General features: G+C 41.7%; 1 protein-coding gene across 1 annotated transcript; it reads right to left on the bottom strand.

The window, feature by feature from the left end:
• Positions 1 to 17,317: 17,317 nt before the first annotated feature.
• LOC106571086 (zinc finger protein 883) lies at positions 17,318 to 21,088 on the bottom strand. Its single transcript, XM_014143755.2, has 3 exons — positions 20,359 to 21,088; positions 19,925 to 20,078; positions 17,318 to 19,402 (listed from the first exon to the last, which is right to left on the bottom strand). The coding sequence occupies exons 1-3, from the start codon at positions 20,488 to 20,490 to the stop codon at positions 17,598 to 17,600; spliced, it is 2,091 nt and encodes a 696-aa protein (XP_013999230.2). The 5' UTR covers positions 20,491 to 21,088; the 3' UTR covers positions 17,318 to 17,597.
• Between the last annotated feature and the right edge of the window lie 641 nt (positions 21,089 to 21,729).

The raw sequence follows: 21,729 nt of genomic DNA, 5'->3' as shown, positions 1-21,729 counted from the left end.
AAAGGGCTTCACAGGCAAGGATATGGCTGTCAGTAGAACTTCAAGGAGAGTGGTTCAATTGTTGTGAAGGCGGCTTCAGGGCGCCCAAGAAAGTCCAGCAAGCGCCAGGACCGTCTCCTAAAGTTGATTCAGCTGCGGGATCGGGGCACCACCAGTACAGAGCTGGCTCAGGAATGGCAGCAGGCAGGTGTGAGTGCATCTGCACGCACAGTGAGGCGAAGACTTTTGGAGGATGGCCTGGTGTGAAGAAGGGCAGCAAAGAAGCCACTTCTCTCCAGGAAAAGCATCAGGGACAGACTGATATACTACAACAAGTACAGGGATTGGACTGCTGAGGACTGGGGTAAAGTCATTTTCTCTGATGAATCCCCTTTCTGATTGTTTGGGGCATCCGGAAAAAAGCTTGCCCGGAGAAGACAAGGTGAGCGCTACCATCAGTCCTGTGTCATGCCAACAGTAAAGCATCCTGAGACCATTCATGTGTGGGGTTGCTTCTCAGCCAAGGGAGTGGGCACACTCACAGTTTTGCCTAAGAACACAGCCATGAATAAAGAATGGTACCAACACATCCTCGAGAGCAACTTCTCCCAACCATCCAGGAACAGTTTGGTGACGATCAATGCCTATTCCAGCATGATGGAGCACCTTGCCATAAGGCAAAAGTGATAACTAAGTGTCTCAGGGAACAAAACATCGATATTTTGGGTCCATGGCGAGGAAACTCCCCAGACCTTAATCCTGTTGAGAACTTTGGTCAATCCTCAAGAGGCGGGTGGACAAACAAAAACCCACAAATTCTGACAAACTCCAAGCATTGATTAAGCAAGAATGGGCTGCCATCAGTCAGGATGTGGCCCAGAAGTTAATTGACAGCATGCCAGGGCGGATTGCAGAGGTCTTGAAAAAGAAGGGTCAACACTGCAAATATTGAGTCTTTGCATCAACTTCATGTAATTGTCAATAAAAGCCTTTGACACTTACTGTATGAAATGCTTGTAATTATACTTCAGTATTCCATAGTAAGATCTGATAAAAATATCTAAAGACACTGAAGCAGCAAACTTTGTGGAAATTAATATTTGTGTCATTTTCAAAACTTTTGGCCACGACTGTATACTTGAAAGGGCTGAATACGTGTTTTCACAGCAGCTATGAAGCAGACATTGGCTAGCGAGCCACCTCCAATAATTAACATAATGTCATGTCAAAAAAGAACAGTTGTTGTTTTACATGACAGGCCCTCAGGATGCAAATGTTTATTCTTGTCCAGGGCTGACACATCTGATTCAACTAAAGAATGCAAGTAGGAGAACAGTTCATATTTGTCATTCAAAAGGAATGTGGCCCAATAGAAAAATCTGACAAAACTACTAATTTACGGAATATATTTATATCTATAAAATAGATAAGGCCTAGGTAATATTAGGAGAACAAAACATCGGAATGCTTTATTGAATAAGGCATGGTTTGAATTGCTCCATTTCACTGTCATTAAAATGGAAAAAGCAAAACAGCAGTTCAATTTGGATCCAGGCTATAGTTTAAAGAAAATACAATTATATATAAGAGTTAAGCAACTTGGACAATGATAATCACCTATATAGTATACCAACTCCCCAAAGGGAGCACGTTTTCTTAGAGCATTGATAGCATGCAGGTCTCCGGACCGAGACATTGGGGGTTCGATTCCACCTTCTGACAGATCAATCTCCCTCCTTTCCATTACAATACTTTATGGAGTATATTTCAAGTAAGCATTTCATTGGACGGTGTATACCATGTGTATCCTGTACATACAAATAATAAAACTTGAAACTAGTGTATTCCTCATTGTTTTCAAGTTTTGCAGAGCTAAAATAAACTTTAAAAAAATATGTTACAACAATTCTACATAACAGCAGCTTATGAGCTTGGTGTAGGCACATAATTATTCACCACCATATTACAGTACATGTTATTAAAAATATCCAATTAAACAATATACTGTATATAGAAAAATCGAGTGTACAAAACATTAAGAACATCTGCTCTTTCCATGACAGACCAGGTGGGTCCTGCTTTTAATTACGTTTAGCTTATAAACGCTTCATAAAGACTTCATAATGCCTTCATAAGCACCACATACATGTTTTACAAAGCATTTATAACCGTGTCATGCTTAAAAAAGTTTTCCTAATTGCAGCCTAACTGTGTGACATAATCACCAATTCGATTATGATATAAGCATGTGCTTTATAACGGATGAAATGTTGTGCTCATAGCTGCAGAAAGTAGTCTGGGGGTGCTGCAATGGGGGGGGGGGTTGTTGCCTGTGCTGCAGATGGCTGTCTCAGTCCGGTAATACAGGACTTTTAAAGGCCCTACTTTCGTGATATTTGTTTTCATATCATTTATTTTTTTTCTTGTGATTTTTCACCCTCAGCACCCCTACTTCCCGCGGCTATGGTTGTGCTGAAGGATGGCATATGCTCTAAAGCACTGGTTCTCAATCCTGGTCCTGGGGACCCAAAGGGGTGCACATTTTTGTTTTTCCCTAGCACTACACAGCTGATTCAAATGATCAACTCATAAAAAGGCTTTTTGTGCTAGGGCAAAAACTAAAATTGATTGAGGTTTGAGAACTTCTGCTCTAAAGTGTTGTCATGTTAGTCACGTACATTACACCTAATCTCGTTCACAGACACTTCCACCCAAACACACGGAAGGTTTGGTGGACCAATGCATCAAACTTGGCCTTGATTAGTTCGGCTTAGGTTTCAAATCAAATTTTAAGAAAATAAATTGTGGACATAGGCAGGGTTTAGCCATAATTATGACTTTTTGACTGTGTTTAGTGACTATGACAAATACTTTACTCAGTAAGGTCACACCTATAGAATTCTATGGTCACTCCCACTAAGGCCAACTTTGAATGGTTGATATCCCAGGCTTGTGTATGCAATAGCCTGGGGACAACGTTACATAAAGAAATACTTACCTTGATGAAAGCCCCCAACCTAAAGAAATTGATAGTGTCTTTCTTCTGAAATCAAGTTACTTGTTCCTCAGTACACAAACACAACAAAAACGAGCCCTATCGCGCGGTGCTGGGCCCAATCAGGTCTTTGAGACATTCACCCACTCCCCCGCTAAAAGATCAGCCACAAAATATTTGCACCAGTCTAACAGGTTGTAATCAAGCCCTGGTTTCCAGCATGGGAGCAGAAGAGGAATACCTGGTGCAGTAGTCTCAGGTTGGACTACTCCAAATCATATTGGTTCTGACACACACACACACACACACACACACACACACACACACACACACACACACACACACACACACACACACACACACAAGCTTTGCAGGTCCATCAACTCATTTAAATACCTCTCACAACCTAGAGTAACCTGTGGATCATGAGAGAACCTTAAATCAGCATTACATGAATAGCTTATTTAATGACACTTCATGTAGTGTCCCGTAATACTTAGTTTGAAGTGAGACACCTTCGGTCTTTCATAACAAATACATAAAGACTCTATATCACATGGCGCTGTACTTACTATAAAGTTAAACACCTTCGGTCATTCATAGCACATACATAAAGGCTTAATGATGTAAACACAAAGGTATTAACACTTAGTGATAATTCCTTAACAGCTTAAACAAATAAACATTAAAGACATGTTTAAACCATAATGTAACGACCCTGCCCAGGGTCATTACAATACTTTTTTATTTTACCTTTATTTAACAAGGCAAGTCAGTTAAGAACAAATTCTTATTTACTTATTTCCTTTTATTTGTCCATTTTTAAAACAATACAAAATTAATGAAGTTTCAAAAAGCCTGCAATGCAATTACATTGAACATTACACAGATCTGTGAATAGTGTAGCTTGTCCCTGAGCTGGTGGATGAATGGTTTATTGCCTCTCTTATTGCCTCTCTTAACAAAAAGAGTTAGCAGGTCTGTTAGGAAATGCCTTTGTCACACCATCTGGATAAGGGCATTTCTGTGCTGTGCCAGAAACTGTAAATGGAAAGATGGGAAACTCCATTCAATTAGTATTATTATATTTGTCTGTCATTTACTAATCTCATGACGTGACTATGAGACATAGCTGTATCTTGGGGATTTGTAATTAGCTGAACCTGCTAACTAGCTAAATTTCGGCTAGCTAGTAATTGATGTGAACCTAACTAAATTATTTGAATTAACGATTAAGGTTGCTACAGTATGTAATCTAAACCAACACTTAACTATAACAAACTCATTTAAATTACAATAAATAAAGGTTAACTTGTTTTTCGCTGTCCAATGGCAGCAGAAGTGGGGATTTGATTTGTGAACTCATCACACGATTAGCATCTCGTCAGCAACACAATAAAATACTTCCGGGTCAAGGAATTTCGAAAATGTTCAAAATAAAAGCCCCCCGCGTAATTGTAGAAAAGTGTCAATAACCATTCATGATATATTAAAAATAATTGTTAAACATTAACAGTGATTCATATTTGTTCATATTTAAGTGACATTTGCATTCAACTTGGGTTTTAAAACATGTTCCAAGGTCAAATAAATGTCCCCAATGTGAATCACTGTATATGGAATAGATATTGGCTTAGAGCAAGAACGATTCTGGGTGCCCCAGTAAAAGTACTGTAGTGTGGCTGGCCTTTTACTCCCATATTCCAATTGCGGCTGAATCACATCACATGTGAGCTTACTGCACGACAGAAAACCCGCTAACCAAACAACAGTGCAGGGCATGCTCACTGAATTAAAGGATAACTACATAAAAAATATACGATTCATCAATTTTTCCCAGACCTCAAAAGTCATCCCCTGATGTGGTTTAAGCATTGTGAACAACGAAAATACATTTTTGTTATTTTTATGGAATGGAAGTAGGCAAAAAAAAAACGGATTTTAAAAGGCCCTACCAACGTTTTTTGCTGTGCATGACTGCACTTTAGAGTGTGTGTCATCTTGCAGCACAGCATTTTGGGGGAAATTGAGGTCAGGTCCATTATTGACTATGCACCTAAGAGGGAAAGAGGTTGTGCCATGCTAGAAATGTTTTAGTAAAATATAATATATACAATTTAGCGGACACTTATCCAAAGCAACTTACAGTCATGCGTGAATACATTTTTACATATGGTTGGTCCCAGGAATTGAACCCAGGCATTACAACTCAATATTAGTTTGTGTCTTTGTGACCTCAGCTGATGTAAAAATGGCTTTATAAATAAATGTAATTGATTGGAAGGTGTTCTTAATGTTTTTAACACTCAGTGTATAAGCCATAATAAGGGTGCACGACTCCAGTCCTTGAGGACTGAACATTATGCTGTTTTGTGTTCTTTTTTAATAACAGTTTTATATGAACTTGGTTGAACTCAACTAATATCAACTTATTCAAATAAAAGGTAAACCAACAGGAGTGAAATTTCAGTTGAGGACTGGAGATGAACCAAAATAGGAAAAGTAAGCAAACAGGTAGTCATGAGATGATCCTAGTGTGCTGGTTTCTTGTTACCCTTCTTTTCTCCAGGGGATGCGAGCCCTCCTCAACTTGACCACAAAGAACCCAACATCCACCGGCAGACTGAGGATGAAGCACGTCATGAGGAAGACGAGCAACAGCGCACTTCGTGTGAATGAGACCACCAGCTTTAGCCTCTTTCACTCATATCTATGTCTGGCTTACACAGTGGTGCCTAAACATACATGAGACACAACAGGATCAGTATGCATGGAGGGAGTCTGAGATGAATAGTAAGTCTTACCTACAGCACTGGTCAGGGGCGGACTGGGAAAAGAAAATACACACCAGCCCACATCACTGCATCCCACCCCCAACCTACACACCCTACTTACACATGCAGTACTGTTGACACATTTACATTTACGTCATTTAGCAGACGCTCTTATCCAGAGCGACTTACAAATTGGTGCATTCACCTTATGATATCCAGTGGAACAACCACTTTACAATAGTACATCTATATATTTTTTGGGGGGGAGGGTAGGGGGGAGGGTTAGAAGGATTACTTTATCCTATCCCAGGTATTCCTTAAAGAGGTGGGGTTTCAGGTGTCTCCGGAAGGTGGTGATTGACTCCTCTGTCCTGGCGTCGTGAGGGAGCTTGTTCTACCATTGGGGTGCCAGAGCAGCGAACAGTTTTGACTGGGCTGAGCGGGAACTGTGCTTCCGCAGAGGTAGGGAGGCGAGCAGGCCAGAGGTGGATGAACGCAGTGCCCTTCTTTGGGTGTAGGGACTGATCAGAGCCTGAAGGTACGGAGGTGCCGTTCCCCTCACAGCTCCGTAGGCAAGCACCATGGTCTTGTAGCAGATGCGAGCTTCAACTGGACCCAACAGTTACAGTAGAGCGTTTCTGTACCAGTGACTGGTGAGACATGGTCCTCCTCCTCTTTTTTATTTTGCTCATGATAAAAAATACAATATGTAAAAACACCACTAGAGATACACAGCTGTAACTGTTCCTCTGGAGATACAACTCACTACTATAACGGTTCCTCTGTCTGGAGATACAACTCACAACTATAACGGTTCCTCTGTCTGGAGATACAACTCACCACTATAACTGTTCCTCTGGAGATACAACTCACCACTATAACTGATCCTCTGTCTGGAGATACAACTCACCACTATAACGGTTCCTCTGTCTGGAGATACAACTCACCACTATAACTGATCCTCTGTCTGGAGATACAACTCACCACTATAACTGTTCCTCTGTCTGGAGATACAACTCACCACTATAACTGTTCCTCTGGAGATACAACTCACCACTATAACTGATCCTCTGTCTGGAGATACAACTCACCACTGTCGTGTCTTTTGCTATGCCGTATTAAGTGATATGACATGCTAACCTATAAAATCCTTTCTCTGTAATTAATATTACCTGATTAAGCTAATCATGTAAATGTAATTAACTAGAAAGTCGGGGCAGCACGGAAGAACGTTTATAGAGCCGTTATCTTCCGAATAAACTCTTAAAATACTTAGTCATATTTTACATCGATAGCAGTCAATATTAACCCTTATCTTATTTTCAGTCTCATAATGAAAGTTGTAAATTCTTGGCTATCTTCACGAACCCTGGCTAACAAGTTGAATCAGCAATACAAAATTGGGTTTAATTATTTATTTACTAAATACCTAAACTAATCACACAGAATTACAAATACACCGAATACAAATGATGTCATACATGATGGCTGGTTACACAAAGGAAAGGGGGTTGGGCTTGAATGAAAGAGCGGGAAGATTTAGGAACAGAGAAACAGCAGCTATGCTATCGTAAATACAGTATCTTATGCATTCTAAATTTCCGCCCATTTGGAAAAGGAAAATGCAATAAATATTTACTCTGAGCTGCGCTTCGGTAGATTGGTCGTAGATGCTGGCCGGGTTGGCCAACAGATCTTCCTGTCCTTGGAAGAATGTCTCTGGTGGTAAATTGGATACGTGGTGGTATCTTCGTCTGGTTGTTAGACTAGGTCCGTCGTCCGTCCTTTCCTAGCCCACGTCTACAGCGGCCGCTGCTAACTCAACGGCTAGGAAGTATCACTTCTGTAGTGAATAAGCTCAAAGTTCATACGATTCGCCACCAAAGCTCACGCCGAGGTTGGCTTAGTTCTGTACTTGACATGTGTGTCCTTCTAACGTAGAGGCTGCAGACCTCACGTACTGGAACACGTGGTTATCTTTTCGTCAAAGGCTTATATAGTGGAGAGGGGGAAGGATGTGTTTCATCGTTTATAACCCCTGTCTCTTCACAGGGGTGGGCCACTGATCAAGCAGGGCACTTTCCTTATGAAAACCCAATTCTCTCATTTGGAAGCTAAAATTACATTTAATCTCCTAACAAACAATTTCAATATCAAACATTTCAATTGCATAACAATTCCATGTTACTCTGATAACTAGAGGGTGTATACTTTCTCAGGTACAGTTTATGTCGTCCTGTCATCAGTCATAATGTCTCAGATGACAACCGAACTGACATCCATACTCATTACGTTCCCAAGCATATTTCCAACTGGTTTTATTACCAAAATATGGTTCCTTTTCCCCATTTGTTTGATGTTCCCAGACTCTCTATATTTAACACAGGCTATTCAAGTCCTTCAGTAGGGTCAGAAAGAGAGGGGAAGGGAGAAAGGTATTTATGGGGGGGGGGGCGGGTCATAAACCTTACCCACAGGCCAACGTCATGACACCACTATAACTGACCCTCTGTCTGGAGATACAACTCACCTCTATAACTGATCCTCTGTCTGGAGATACAACTCACCACTATAACTGTTCCTCTGGAGATACAACTCACCACTATAACTGTTCCTCTGGCGATACAACTCACCACTATAACTGTTCCTCTGGAGATACAACTCACCACTATAACTGTTCCTCTGGAGATACAACTCACCACTATAACTGATCCTCTGTGAGATACAACTCACCACTATAACTGTTCCTCTGGAGATACAACTCACCACTATAACTGTTCCTCTGGAGATACAACTCACCACTATAACTGATCCTCTGGAGATACAACTCACCACTATAACTGTTCCTCTGTCTGGAGATACAACTCACTACAGGGGCGGAAATCCCGGGGGGGACGGGGGGACACACGACCCCCCCATCCTGGGAAAAATATGATTTGTCCCCCCCAATATATCACTGAAACATAACTATGTAATTTAAATAATATTAATAATACGCAATAAAAGCAATTGTGCTGATTATAGACACTTAATAGCGCGTTTTTAAGTTTCAAAAGATTGCGACCCCCCCGCCCTTTGCCTCACAATGGTTTGATCCACTGCCAGTTCCTTAGCTTGCTATGTAACTGCCGTGAGGTTCATCCAGTCAATCGCGCGCACACACACTAGCTGAATATGCAGAGCTAGCGCACAAATATTAACTATTAAGCTAGCTAGTACCTATTCCATTTATGTGGCGTCGTCAAAGATGGAATCAGCATGCAGATGATGAGTTAGTGCTTCAAAGTCCCTGTGATAAGGTTAGCGATAAACTGAAGTCCAAACTGAACAGAACTACACTCTCATCTACCATTGTCTTAAATATATTTAATGGTCTCGTTGCAAAAGCTAAATTGTCGCAAGGGAACTTTTATTTATTTATTTTATTTCACCTTTATTTAACCCGGGTAGCAAAGATTATAGCAAACACCACTGAAACTGAATTGGTGCTCGCTAGCTTTGCAAATTCAGCTATTGTTGGAAGCCAGCCAATATGAAACAAACTATTAAAATTGCAAAAGGTTGCAGCATATGTTGTGTAAATGGTGAACTCATACAGCTGTCAACTCTTGTCATTTTAATCCGTTTCACATTTGCTAGCTACCTTTTAGATCGAAGCCCATATAGAATGATTGAAGATGATAGAAGCCCATCTCCTACTGTAAATAACCTACACACTGTGTGTAGCCAGCCAGGTAGAAAAATGGCAGAAAAATAAAAGACGGACATCAGAGTATTTTTCAATACACCAAAACGCATAGTAAGAACCCTAGTAGCCTAATATCTCAAAGACTAGTTGATAAAATGTTCATAAGAAAGAAATGAAATTCTAATGGAAATGTTTCACAATGATGTCATTAGGCAGAGCAGGCAACAGATGGCACACAGACAGCAGAGTTGGGGACAGATATGCAGGTACTGTCAGAGACAGGGAGTCTCAGGTAAGTTTGTTGAGTCTTTGTTTGGCAACATTATGAAAGGTTCTCAATTTTTTTTACTTGTAAAATAGGAACATAATTGGAAAATGCCATGGATACCCCCACTCTCAACTTAAACTGGTGACTGAACTAAGATTTGTTAAAGGCAATGGTATTGCTGTTGTGATTAGTTGTGTAGTTTTGGGTACCGGTAGTTAGGAGTACGGCAAACACCTTATTTCTTTGGTTCCTCAATATACATTTACCATATTACAATGTAGGCTATGTGTTACAGCACTACTTTTGGTGTCCCCCTCAGGAATTGCTCTTGAGAAAATGTCATGTAATTGTCCCCTTCAAAGTGGATATCAGATTTTCGCCCCTGACTCACTACTATAACGGTTCCTCTGTCTGGAGATACAACACACCACTATAACTGATCCTCTGTCTGGAGATACAACTCACCACTATAACTGTTCCTCTGGAGATACAACTCACCACTATAACTGTTCCTCTGGAGATACAACTCACCACTATAACTGTTCCTCTGGAGATACAACTCACCACTATAACTGTTCCTCTGGAGATACAACTCACCACTATAACTGATCCTCTGTCTGGAGATACAACTCACCACTATAACTGTTCCTCTGTCTGGAGATACAACTCACCACTATAACTGATCCTCTGTCTGGAGATTACAACTCACCACTATAACTGATCCTCTGTCTGGAGATACAACTCACCACTATAACTGATCCTCTGTCTGGAGATACAACTCACCACTATAACTGATCCTCTGTCTGGAGATACAACTCACCACTATAACTGACCCTCTGTCTGGAGATACAACTCACCACTATAACTGATCCTCTGTCTGGAGATACAACTCACCACTATAACTGATCCTCTGTCTGGAGATACAACTCACCACTATAACTGTTCCTCTGTCTGGAGATACAACTCACCACTATAACTGATCCTCTGTCTGGAGATACAACTCACCACTATAACTGTTCCTCTGTCTGGAGATACAACTCACCACTATAACTGATCCTCTGTCTGGAGATACAACTCACCACTATAACTGATCCTCTGTCTGGAGATACAACTCACCACTATAACTGATCCTCTGTCTGGAGATACAACTCACCACTATAACTGATCCTCTGTCTGGAGATACAACTCACCACTATAACTGATCCTCTGTCTGGAGATACAACTCACCACTATAACTGATCCTCTGTCTGGAGATACAACTCACCACTATAACTGATCCTCTGTCTGGAGATACAACTCACCACTATAACTGATCCTCTGTCTGGAGATACAACTCACCACTATAACTGTTCCTCTGTCTGGAGATACAACTCACCACTATAACTGTTCCTCTGTCTGGAGATACAACTCACCACTATAACTGATCCTCTGTCTGGAGATACAACTCACCACTATAACTGTTCCTCTGTCTGGAGATACAACTCACCACTATAACTGTTCCTCTGTCTGGAGATACAACTCACCACTATAACTGATCCTCTGTCTGGAGATACAACTCACCACTATAACTGTTCCTCTGTCTGGAGATACAACTCACCACTATAACTGATCCTCTGTCTGGAGATACAACTCACCACTATAACTGATCCTCTGGAGATACAACTCACCACTATAACTGTTCCTCTGTCTGGAGATACAACTCACCACTATAACTGTTCCTCTGTCTGGAGATACAACTCACCACTATAACTGTTCCTCTGTCTGGAGATACAACTCACCACTATAACTGTTCCTCTGTCTGGAGATACAACTCACCACTATAACTGTTCCTCTGGAGATACAACTCACCACTATAACTGTTCCTCTGTCTGGAGATACAACTCACCACTATAACTGATCCTCTGGAGATACAAATCACCACTATAACTGATCCTCTGTCTGGAGATACAACTCACCACTATAACTGATCCTCTGTCTGGAGATACAACTCACCACTATAACTGATCCTCTGTCTGGAGATACAACTCACCACTATAACTGATCCTCTGTCTGGAGATACAACTCACCACTATAACTGATCCTCTGTCTGGAGATACAACTCACCACTATAACTGTTCCTCTGTCTGGAGATACAACTCACCACTATAACTGTTCCTCTGGAGATACAACTCACCACTATAACTGTTCCTCTGTCTGGAGATACAACTCACCACTATAACTGAACCTCTGGAGATACAACTCACCACTATAACTGATCCTCTGTCTGGAGATACAACTCACCACTATAACTGATCCTCTGTCTGGAGATACAACTCACCACTATAACTGATCCTCTGGAGATACAACTCACCACTATAACTGTTCCTCTGTCTGGAGATACAACTCACCACTATAACTGAACCTCTGGAGATACAACTCACCACTATAACTGATCCTCTGTCTGGAGATACAACTCACCACTATAACTGATCCTCTGGAGATACAACTCACCACTATAACTGTTCCTCTGTCTGGAGATACAACTCACCACTATAACTGATCCTCTGGAGATACAACTCACCACTATAACTGTTCCTCTGTCTGGAGATACAACTCACCACTATAACTGTTCCTCTGGAGATACAACTCACCACTATAACTGATCCTCTGTCTGGAGATACAACTCACCACTATAACTGTTCCTCTGGAGATACAACTCACCACTATAACTGATCCTCTGTCTGGAGATACAACTCACCACTATAACTGATCCTCTGTCTGGAGATACAACTCACCACTATAACTGATCCTCTGGAGATACCACTATAACTGTTCCTCTGTCTGGAGATACAACTCACCACTATAACTGTTCCTCTGTCTGGAGATACAACTCACCACTATAACTGATCCTCTGTCTGGAGATACAACTCACCACTATAACTGTTCCTCTGTCTGGAGATACAACTCACCACTATAACTGTTCCTCTGTCTGGAGATACAACTCACCACTATAACTGATCCTCTGGAGATACAACTCACCACTATAACTGATCCTCTGTCTGGAGATACAACTCACCACTATAACTGATCCTCTGTCTGGAGATACAACTCACCACTATAACTGATCCTCTGGAGATACAACTCACCACTATAACTGTTCCTCTGTCTGGAGATACAACTCACCACTATAACTGTTCCTCTGGAGATACAACTCACCACTATAACTGATCCTCTGGAGATACAACTCACCACTATAACTGATCCTCTGTCTGGAGATACAACTCACCACTATAACTGATCCTCTGTCTGGAGATACAACTCACCACTATAACTGTTCCTCTGTCTGGAGATACAACTCACCACTATAACTGTTCCTCTGGAGATACAACTCACCACTATAACTGATCCTCTGGAGATACAACTCACCACTATAACTGATCCTCTGTCTGGAGATACAACTCACCACTATAACTGATCCTCTGTCTGGAGATACAACTCACCACTATAACTGATCCTCTGGAGATACAACTCACCACTATAACTGATCCTCTGGAGATACAACTCACCACTATAACTGATCCTCTGGAGATACAACTCACCACTATAACTGTTCCTCTGGAGATACAACTCACCACTATAACTGATCCTCTGGAGATACAACTCACCACTATAACTGTTCCTCTGGAGATACAACTCACCACTATAACTGATCCTCTGGAGATACAACTCACCACTATAACTGATCCTCTGTCTGGAGATACAACTCACCACTATAACTGATCCTCTGTCTGGAGATACAACTCACCACTATAACTGTTCCTCTGGAGATACAACTCACCACTATAACTGATCCTCTGTCTGGAGATACAACTCACCACTATAACTGATCCTCTGTCTGGAGATACAACTCACCACTATAACTGTTCCTCTGTCTGGAGATACAACTCACCACTATAACTGTTCCTCTGGAGATACAACTCACCACTATAACTGATCCTCTGGAGATACAACTCACCACTATAACTGATCCTCTGTCTGGAGATACAACTCACCACTATAACTGATCCTCTGTCTGGAGATACAACTCACCACTATAACTGATCCTCTGGAGATACAACTCACCACTATAACTGATCCTCTGGAGATACAACTCACCACTATAACTGTTCCTCTGGAGATACAACTCACCACTATAACTGTTCCTCTGGAGATACAACTCACCACTATAACTGATCCTCTGGAGATACAACTCACCACTATAACTGATCCTCTGTCTGGAGATACAACTCACCACTATAACTGATCCTCTGTCTGGAGATACAACTCACCACTATAACTGATCCTCTGGAGATACAACTCACCACTATAACTGATCCTCTGTCTGGAGATACAACTCACCACTATAACTGATCCTCTGCTCTAGCCATTTGGTTGGCCTCCCTGTTGTTCTGTCTCACTGGCCAATCAGAACATGCTCCATGGCTAAATATGTGGTTGCTTCAAGTTGTGTATTTACGGGCTTTTATGTATTGCGTCCAATTTTAATGTTACTTAATGAATTTTTTTTAGCAAATTCAACGAAACGGGGGAAACCATTTTTTTGTAATAATATTTTTTTCTAAATACGAGATTCACCGGCACATCTTTCGAAATGCTGCGCTTCTGCTCTCAAAATCCATGCCAATAACTGTGTTACCGTTAAGACCTGCTTTTTGCCTTAACTTCCCATTAGCACTGCATGGAATGGTCACTTTTGCGCTTGTTTTTAAGGCCACACCTCAAATATTGCCACCCCTCCCACCTCAGCTCAAGCGAGCTGATGTTAGACCGGTATATTGTCAAACCTGGCATTAGGACTGTAAAATGCCAGTGCGCCAGGTTTTACATGACGAACTTGCAAACGAACGTACGTTTGACACCTGCACCACCACAGCGCCAGCCGAAAATAGAACCCTAAGTGTTACAAAGCTCCAGACTTAACATTCCCCCTGATGTCTCTGGTGCCACTTACTTTTACAGCTGGTGGAACCAGCCCATGATTTGGCCAACATAGTACTTTATTAAGAAGTATGACGCATAAGACTACTGAGGTGTTCAATAAATAAGTAGTTTCATCTAACAATTCCAAGCTGGAATACATGATTCAATATATTTTTGTGCAACCTAATCCAGTGATGTTCATGAATTTTCGGTTGACAATTAGATTATAGTTGCTATATGTTACTGTCCAAATAGGAAACCAGAATTTCCAGATTTGTTCGATAGAGATTAATTACATACATCTTTATGTGCACTAATTAATATCATAGATATTAATTCATTATAAATGGATAGAGGGCCTGTGACTGAACTTCCGCTTTTGGAAAGAAACAACAGACAGTACAGGCGAGTCCATCTTAACTCCTCCTCCACATTTACTGGATTGGTTGAACAGTTCAGAAGAGAACCTCCCGAAACAGAATTTCTTGTCTGGACCAGTATGTAGGGGGATCTAGTTTGAGGAGTTTATTTTACGCCTGCTACATTAGGTTAACTGTACGGTTACATTTGTGACCTGGGGCTCCCGAGTGGTGTAGTGGTCTAAGGGACTGCATCAAAGTGCTAGAGGCGTCACTACAGACCCAGGTTCGATCCTGGGCTGTATCATAGCTGGCCGTGATCGGGATTCCCATTTGGCGGTGCACAATAGGCCCAGCGTCGTCCGGGCTGGGGGTGTTTTACTTGACTCATTGCGCTCTAGCGACTCGTGGCAGCCTGACCTTGGTCGTCAGGTGAACGGTGCGGCTGGCTTCCGGGATAAGCGGGCGGGTGTTAAGAAGCGCGGTTTGGCTGGTCATGTTTCGGAGGACGCATGACTGGGCCTTCGCCTCCCGAGCCCATTTGGGAGTTGCAGCGATGAGAAGATCGAAATTGTGGAGAAAAAGGGGGTAAAATACAAAATACATTTGCGGTCTAGTAACATGACAATTTCTAAATTCAAACGGCAATGTAAATACTATTTTGGATGTCGCTGTGCTTTCTGCTCATGCCCATCTGTAGTGACGGAGATTCAGCAATAGGTGGAGAAACAGCCCACTGAATAACTTGTAGGCCCTAGATGGCAATGTTACAGTGCATTTCTTTCTAAACAATACTATAGTATTTTATTAGAATTGAATCAGTATTTTCAGGTTTATCATCAAGCTTGTGCCATACATCCTCCTCTTAATTTAAGGTGACTAATGTCTACTATAATTAATTGTGTGGTATGATGCATTCCATTTACTCTGCTGGGATTCCCTGTCAATTAGAGTCATAGACTGCAAAGGAAACACTTCATAATGGTACAGGAAGCACCTCCACCAGTGCCAGGGTCTGATTGGCCACCTGGCAATTCTGGCAAATGCCAGATGGGCTGGGCCATTTTTTTCGTTGGGTAGTTTGGTTGAAGTTGACACATTTTGTAAAAGATGACATGGCCAGCGCCCAGCGGCCTCTTATACTAATCGATAATGAGCCTTTGGCTGATCAGTGGGCAACAGCCAGCCCCCCTACCAAGGTTTTCTGATAGGCTGAGCAGAGGCCACGCAAACTCTCATTCAACGTCAAATGCGGCATCAGCAAAGAGACCTGCTCCAACTCTGTCATCAGTTACACAGCCAAGATCATGGATTGTAAAAAAAATAAAGAAAAAGGTGCCTATAAACATGGAAAGAGCAGTTTACATCATCACCTCACTCAAAACTTCCTATTTTTAGGAAGCTTTGTCTCTTTGAAGAGCTTTCTGTAGGTATAATTTTTATTTCTCAACTCAATATCAACTATTTTTCGAACAAGATATTTATTATGGCTTTGAGATATGCGCACTGGCCATTGTGAGGACAGTTGTAGGCTGCTCATGGGTAGTAGCATACAACTGCAAAGTTATTTTAGCAAATACATTTACTGTTGGATAAATACATCGCTACTAGCAGTGGGTATTGTATTTAGAGTTAGTGATCAAGTTAATGTTTTGAGTTTCCACTCCCTCAACTCTTGAACCATAGGGTAATTAATTTATGATATTCATTAATAACGAAGCAGTACAACAGTGTTGTGTAGCACGGCATCTAGGAATCCACAACTCCACGGTCTTTGTCACAGATGGGTTATTGCTGCAGACTACCACACCGGGTTCCACTCCTATCAGCCAAATAAAAGAAGTGGCTCCAATGGGCACACGATCACCAACACTGGACAACTGAGGAGTGGAAAAACATTGCCTGGCGGGATGAATCACAGTTCCTGTTCCATCATGCTGTTGGTTGTCAGGATTTGGCGTAAGCATGGCGCCATCCTGCCAGGTGTCAACGGTACAGGCTGGTGGTAATAGTGTGGGGAATGTTTTCCTAGCACACGTTAGGTCCCTTGATACCAATTGAGCAATGTTTCAATGACCTGATGAATTCAGGCTGTTCTGGCGGCAAAAAAGGGTTTGACCCAGTACTAGATGGGTGTACCTAATACACTGGCCACCGTGTAAAGGCATGTTTTTTTTTTTTTTTACATAAAGTGTAAAAACAAGAATTCCTTAAATTCCTGCCCAATTAGTCACCTGAATAACTCACCCAGTGGTCATATGTAGCTGACGGACAAAAGGTGAATACCTAGCTTGATACTTTCACATGAATTACTTTTTTAATGATTTACACAATAGAAAAAAAGAACATATCGGAACCAATTCAGCACACTGTCAGAAATAAACAATGTTGCCATGAGAATGAACATTGACCATAAACTTTCCAAGCATTATGGCGGCCTGCATCTCATTTTCTACGAGGCTTTCCAGAAACTCACCCCAGAACTTTTCACCCTACTGAATACATCCATGTTGTTCCTGATGTCTGAAAGCAGGAAGTTGCCCCACTGTGAATGATAGAGATTATATCACTGAGTCTACATCACAGCAGCATTATGGCAAGCACTACTGTCTTCACCTCCTTTCCTATTTCTGAAAGAGCGGTCTGAAGATTTACGAGACCGATCACATGTTGCTGCCACACCATTACAGCTATGGTTTTTGTAGTGTCTTATGTCAGAAAAGCCCTTTCCACATCTCTTGCAATAATAAGGCCTAACTCCAGTGTGGACCTGCATGTGGGCTTTGACATTGTTGGCTTGGCCGAAACCTCTCCCACAGACGTCACATTTGAATGGCTTCTCTCCCGTGTGGACTCGCTCATGCCTTTTGAGATTGGTGCCGACTGAGAAAGTCTTGTCACAATAACTGCATTTGAAGGGCTTTTCACCTGTATGGATTCGCTCATGTCCTTCGAGAGCTTGCTTAAGAACAAATTTCTTTTCACAGTATTTACAAGCGTAGGGCTTCACTCCACTGTGAAGTCTCATGTGATAGTCAAAAGTATTTTTATAGGCGAAGGTCTTTCCACAAATGGAACAAGAGTATTGCTTTAGTCCTGTGTGAATTCGTTGATGGTTTTTCAGAGTTAGCATGGAGCTGAAGCCGTTCAAACACACGTCGCAACTGAATGGCTTTGTTGAGGTTCCCGCTCTCCTGGCGGTTCTCTCTCTCGTTCTCTCTTTTATCTCTCGTTCTTTCTGCTTCTCTCCTTCAGCTGTGTGCCATTTTAGATGGTGTCGTCTCATTAGAAAATTGTACATAAAAGTCTTTCCACATAGGTCACACATAAATGGTTTGGTTGCCCCATGACGATGCATGTGAGCTTTTAAAAGGGTGGACTGAAGGTAGCTTGTCCCACACAATATACATTTGTATGGTCTCTCCCCTGTGTGAAGAACTTGGTGTCTCACAAGGTTTCCTTTATGGCCGAAAGCAGCTCCACATGTCTCACATGTAAATGGCTTCTGCCCTGTATGGATTACCTTGTGTCTTTCAAGGCTGGATTTAGTCATAAAACGCTTACCACACTCTGAGCATGAATGCGGACGTTCACCTGTATGTGTTCGCATATGATAACTCAGGCCACCACTCTGTGTGTAACTCTTTCCACATACAGCACAGCTGTATGGTTTTTCACCGGTGTGGATTCTCTCGTGCTCGATAAGCAGTTTCCTTAATGTGAAACCCTTTCCACAAGTCAGGCACTTGAACGGTCTCTCCACTGCATGAACAAGCTGATGTCGTTTCAGATCTTTTTTGGTAGAGAATGTATTTCCACAGATTTTGCAACTGAAAGTTTTTTCTCTGTGACGCAACATGTGATGTTCGAGCTGCTTGGACATTCTGAATGTTTTGCCACATTGACCACAAGCGAATGGCCTCTCTCCTGTGTGAATTAGCTTGTGACGTACCAGCAAGCGGTTCCGGCTGAAGGTCCTGTCACAATCATCACACTTGAAGGGTTTTGTGTGAGTTAGCGTGTGAGATTCCAGTGACCCTTCCATGCTGAAGGTCTTTTCACAAACATCACACTTGAAGGGTCTTGTGTGAGTTAGCTTGTGTTTTACCAGCCGTTTGTTCCGGCTAAAAGTCTTCTCACAAATATCACACTTGAAGCGTTTGGTTTCTTTGGATCGTGTCCCTTTAGTAGTATTGCTGTTTTTCTGGTTTTCATGGCTGTCTCTCCCGTTGCCCTCAGGCAAAGCAGCTCTCATATGCTCAACGTTGGATTCGGTGTCTCTTGGGGAGGGGTCTGTATTCAGTCCATCTGTGTCTCCCAGAGAGGAGTCATTCTCCAATGAAGACGTCTCTGTGGTTTTACAGCAAATCTTTGCAGGACCTAAAGATAAGGAATATGAGTATATACACACACAAAACTATAAATGAAATCGGGCTTTACACATTACCAAGCTATTTTCAAAATTAAAATAAGTTGTCTTGTATTCATTGGTTTCAGTTTCAAATCATGAAAAACATGTTCAATTTATGAATTCAATGATTCAATTTATGCATTACACATTAAAAATATTGAATTGAAATGGTTTCTGTTGTTGGCACTGAAATCGCTCAATACAGAAAGCCCCATTGGGCCAGAGCCTATAGATCTCCTGTTTCTGTTGCATGAGGCATCTTGATGTAGAAATAGACAAGCTGGACACTCGTCTAACTTAGTTGGTCAAATAAGTCTACCAATATATGGTGGTCCATGCGATCCAGTTCCTTGGGACGTCCTAAACCCAATGAAGTTGGAAATTAAAATGGTTAGGGAGTGGACATGCCATGGATTCCGGATTGAACTGACCCAACCCTTATGGCAATATCAATATTTTTTACATGAGCGTTAAAATAAGCATACTTTTACCTGGCTGTGTATTGTTTTCAAACAACTGGGTCATCTGCGCGACCTTGGTCTTCAGTTTCACGTTCTCATTTTGTAAACGCGAGGAAGCCACTAGGAATAGTTGGCAGATTTTACGAATAGCCTCCTCCATCATCAGATTCATAATTGTGCAAAGCTGTGTGGAGAAATTGAAAAACATGTTACTTAAGTAACTAGCTAAGCTATACGCTGCTACAGCAAAGATGCGAAACCAATAAGTCTGCAAACTAGTTAACGTTAGCTAACAAGCTTAGCCGAAGGCTAAGATAGCTAGCTAGTAACGTTAGCCTGCTAGAGAAGCTAGCTATTTTAGCCATAGTTATACCATATATCATGTGGTTAAAAACCAACGTTGGATAAACTAGATAGCTAACGCTACGCGTAGTCACCAGTATATTGACGTAACTTTAGCTCACCTCTCTCTCCGGATTGCTAACATTGGCGTAAGAGTTTGGCCAAAGTTTGTTAATTTCTGTAATTGCCGCCTCGACAACAACGGCCATAATCGATGTTGTTTCTGACTGGTACATGTTGTAAGATGTAGCCATTTTGCTCTCAGACTAATTTGCATAGAATAATAACCAAGCTAACTAGCTAGCTATCAACTGCCAGCAACGGGAAGCTAGTCGTCAGAAATACTGAGACGGCCGTGTCTCCGTTTAACAATGACAGTAGTTGTCCCAAACACGGGAAGGCAGGGATTTGGCTAGAAGGGATACTGTTTTTGTCAAAATTGACTTTTCGTAGCAAGTTAGAAAGTACGCAGAAGATTTGGATAATTAACGTAGCAGGTCAGGGCATTATTAGATTAAGGTTAGGCAAAGTGTTTGCTAAAATGCCCCCCAATCTTTTCTCCAAACTGTATACCAAAGTTTTTTTTATAACTATTCCCAAGAAAGACCACAGCCTGTCGTTTCCAATGAGAGCAAATTCATCATAGTGGGCAGAACAAGCAAGGACGCAGGCCAAGCACGAGCTAGCGAGAGCCTATCAGCGCGTTGTAGCATGTATTTGCATGGAAAATAACTCAATTCGCCCTTCAACTCTTTCTAAACAACACAACTTAGTCCACTCTGTCCGTAACAGATTTTAATTTTGGGAACAGAAAATTACTGAGACCAAGTGTTACATTGCTGAGAAAATGAGCAGAATGTAGGCCAAAATCCATCTTCTCCCACTGTGCTTCCTCTCACCACTCTATTTGGTGGTGAGTGGAAACGCCAAACGGATACTTCACATTTATACGTCTGGTAAAATATCTGTCTCATATCTGCGTATACCTTCTAGACATAACCGGAAGGCAGGCAGTCTTTGGTTGTCGCTAGTTACCACAGCCACAAAGTCGAAATAGGTTATATCGTACAAATTCACGAACCCCCCCCCAAATATATATTTTTGGTCTTAATTTACAGTTTGCAGTGTGGTTACGGTTAGCCTTAAAATCGGATTTTAAGAAGATATTTTAGAAATAAACCGGTGTATAACTTTGTGTCTGTGGTAACTAGTGACCTCAGTCTTTTCCTTCTATGGTATTATGGCAGGCTGCAAACATACGTTAGAAGTGCATGCTCCCACCTACTGTGTGGGCTGTTCTGCAGTGTGAATTCACTACACTTTGTGACAGAAAAAGGACTAAGAGTTTCTAAACCCAGAGGTGACACTTGCGAAACAGACAAAGCCGACCAGGCGGGGGTTTGAGAAGTCAATGAGAGAAGTAAAAAACACAGTCGAGACTCAAAATATGTAAGAACATTCATATCAACCACATGGTAGCGCTCTAACAGGCA

The sequence above is a fragment of the Salmo salar genome, chromosome ssa01 (genome assembly GCF_905237065.1).
Source record: "Salmo salar chromosome ssa01, Ssal_v3.1, whole genome shotgun sequence".
Taxonomy (NCBI): Eukaryota; Metazoa; Chordata; class Actinopteri; order Salmoniformes; family Salmonidae; genus Salmo; species Salmo salar.
This window is presented reverse-complemented; position numbering and strand designations above follow the sequence as displayed.

Excerpts from the sequence above, each read along its gene's own strand:
- LOC106571086 (XM_014143755.2), bottom strand. The coding sequence starts at position 20,490 with ATGGCTACATCTTACAACATGTACCAGTCAGAAACAACATCGATTATG. Across the intron at positions 20,079-20,358 it reads TTAGCAATCCGGAGAGAGAG|CTTTGCACAATTATGAATCT; the intron begins GTGAGCTAAAGT and ends TTCTCCACACAG. Across the intron at positions 19,403-19,924 it reads TGAAAACAATACACAGCCAG|GTCCTGCAAAGATTTGCTGT; the intron begins GTAAAAGTATGC and ends CCTTATCTTTAG.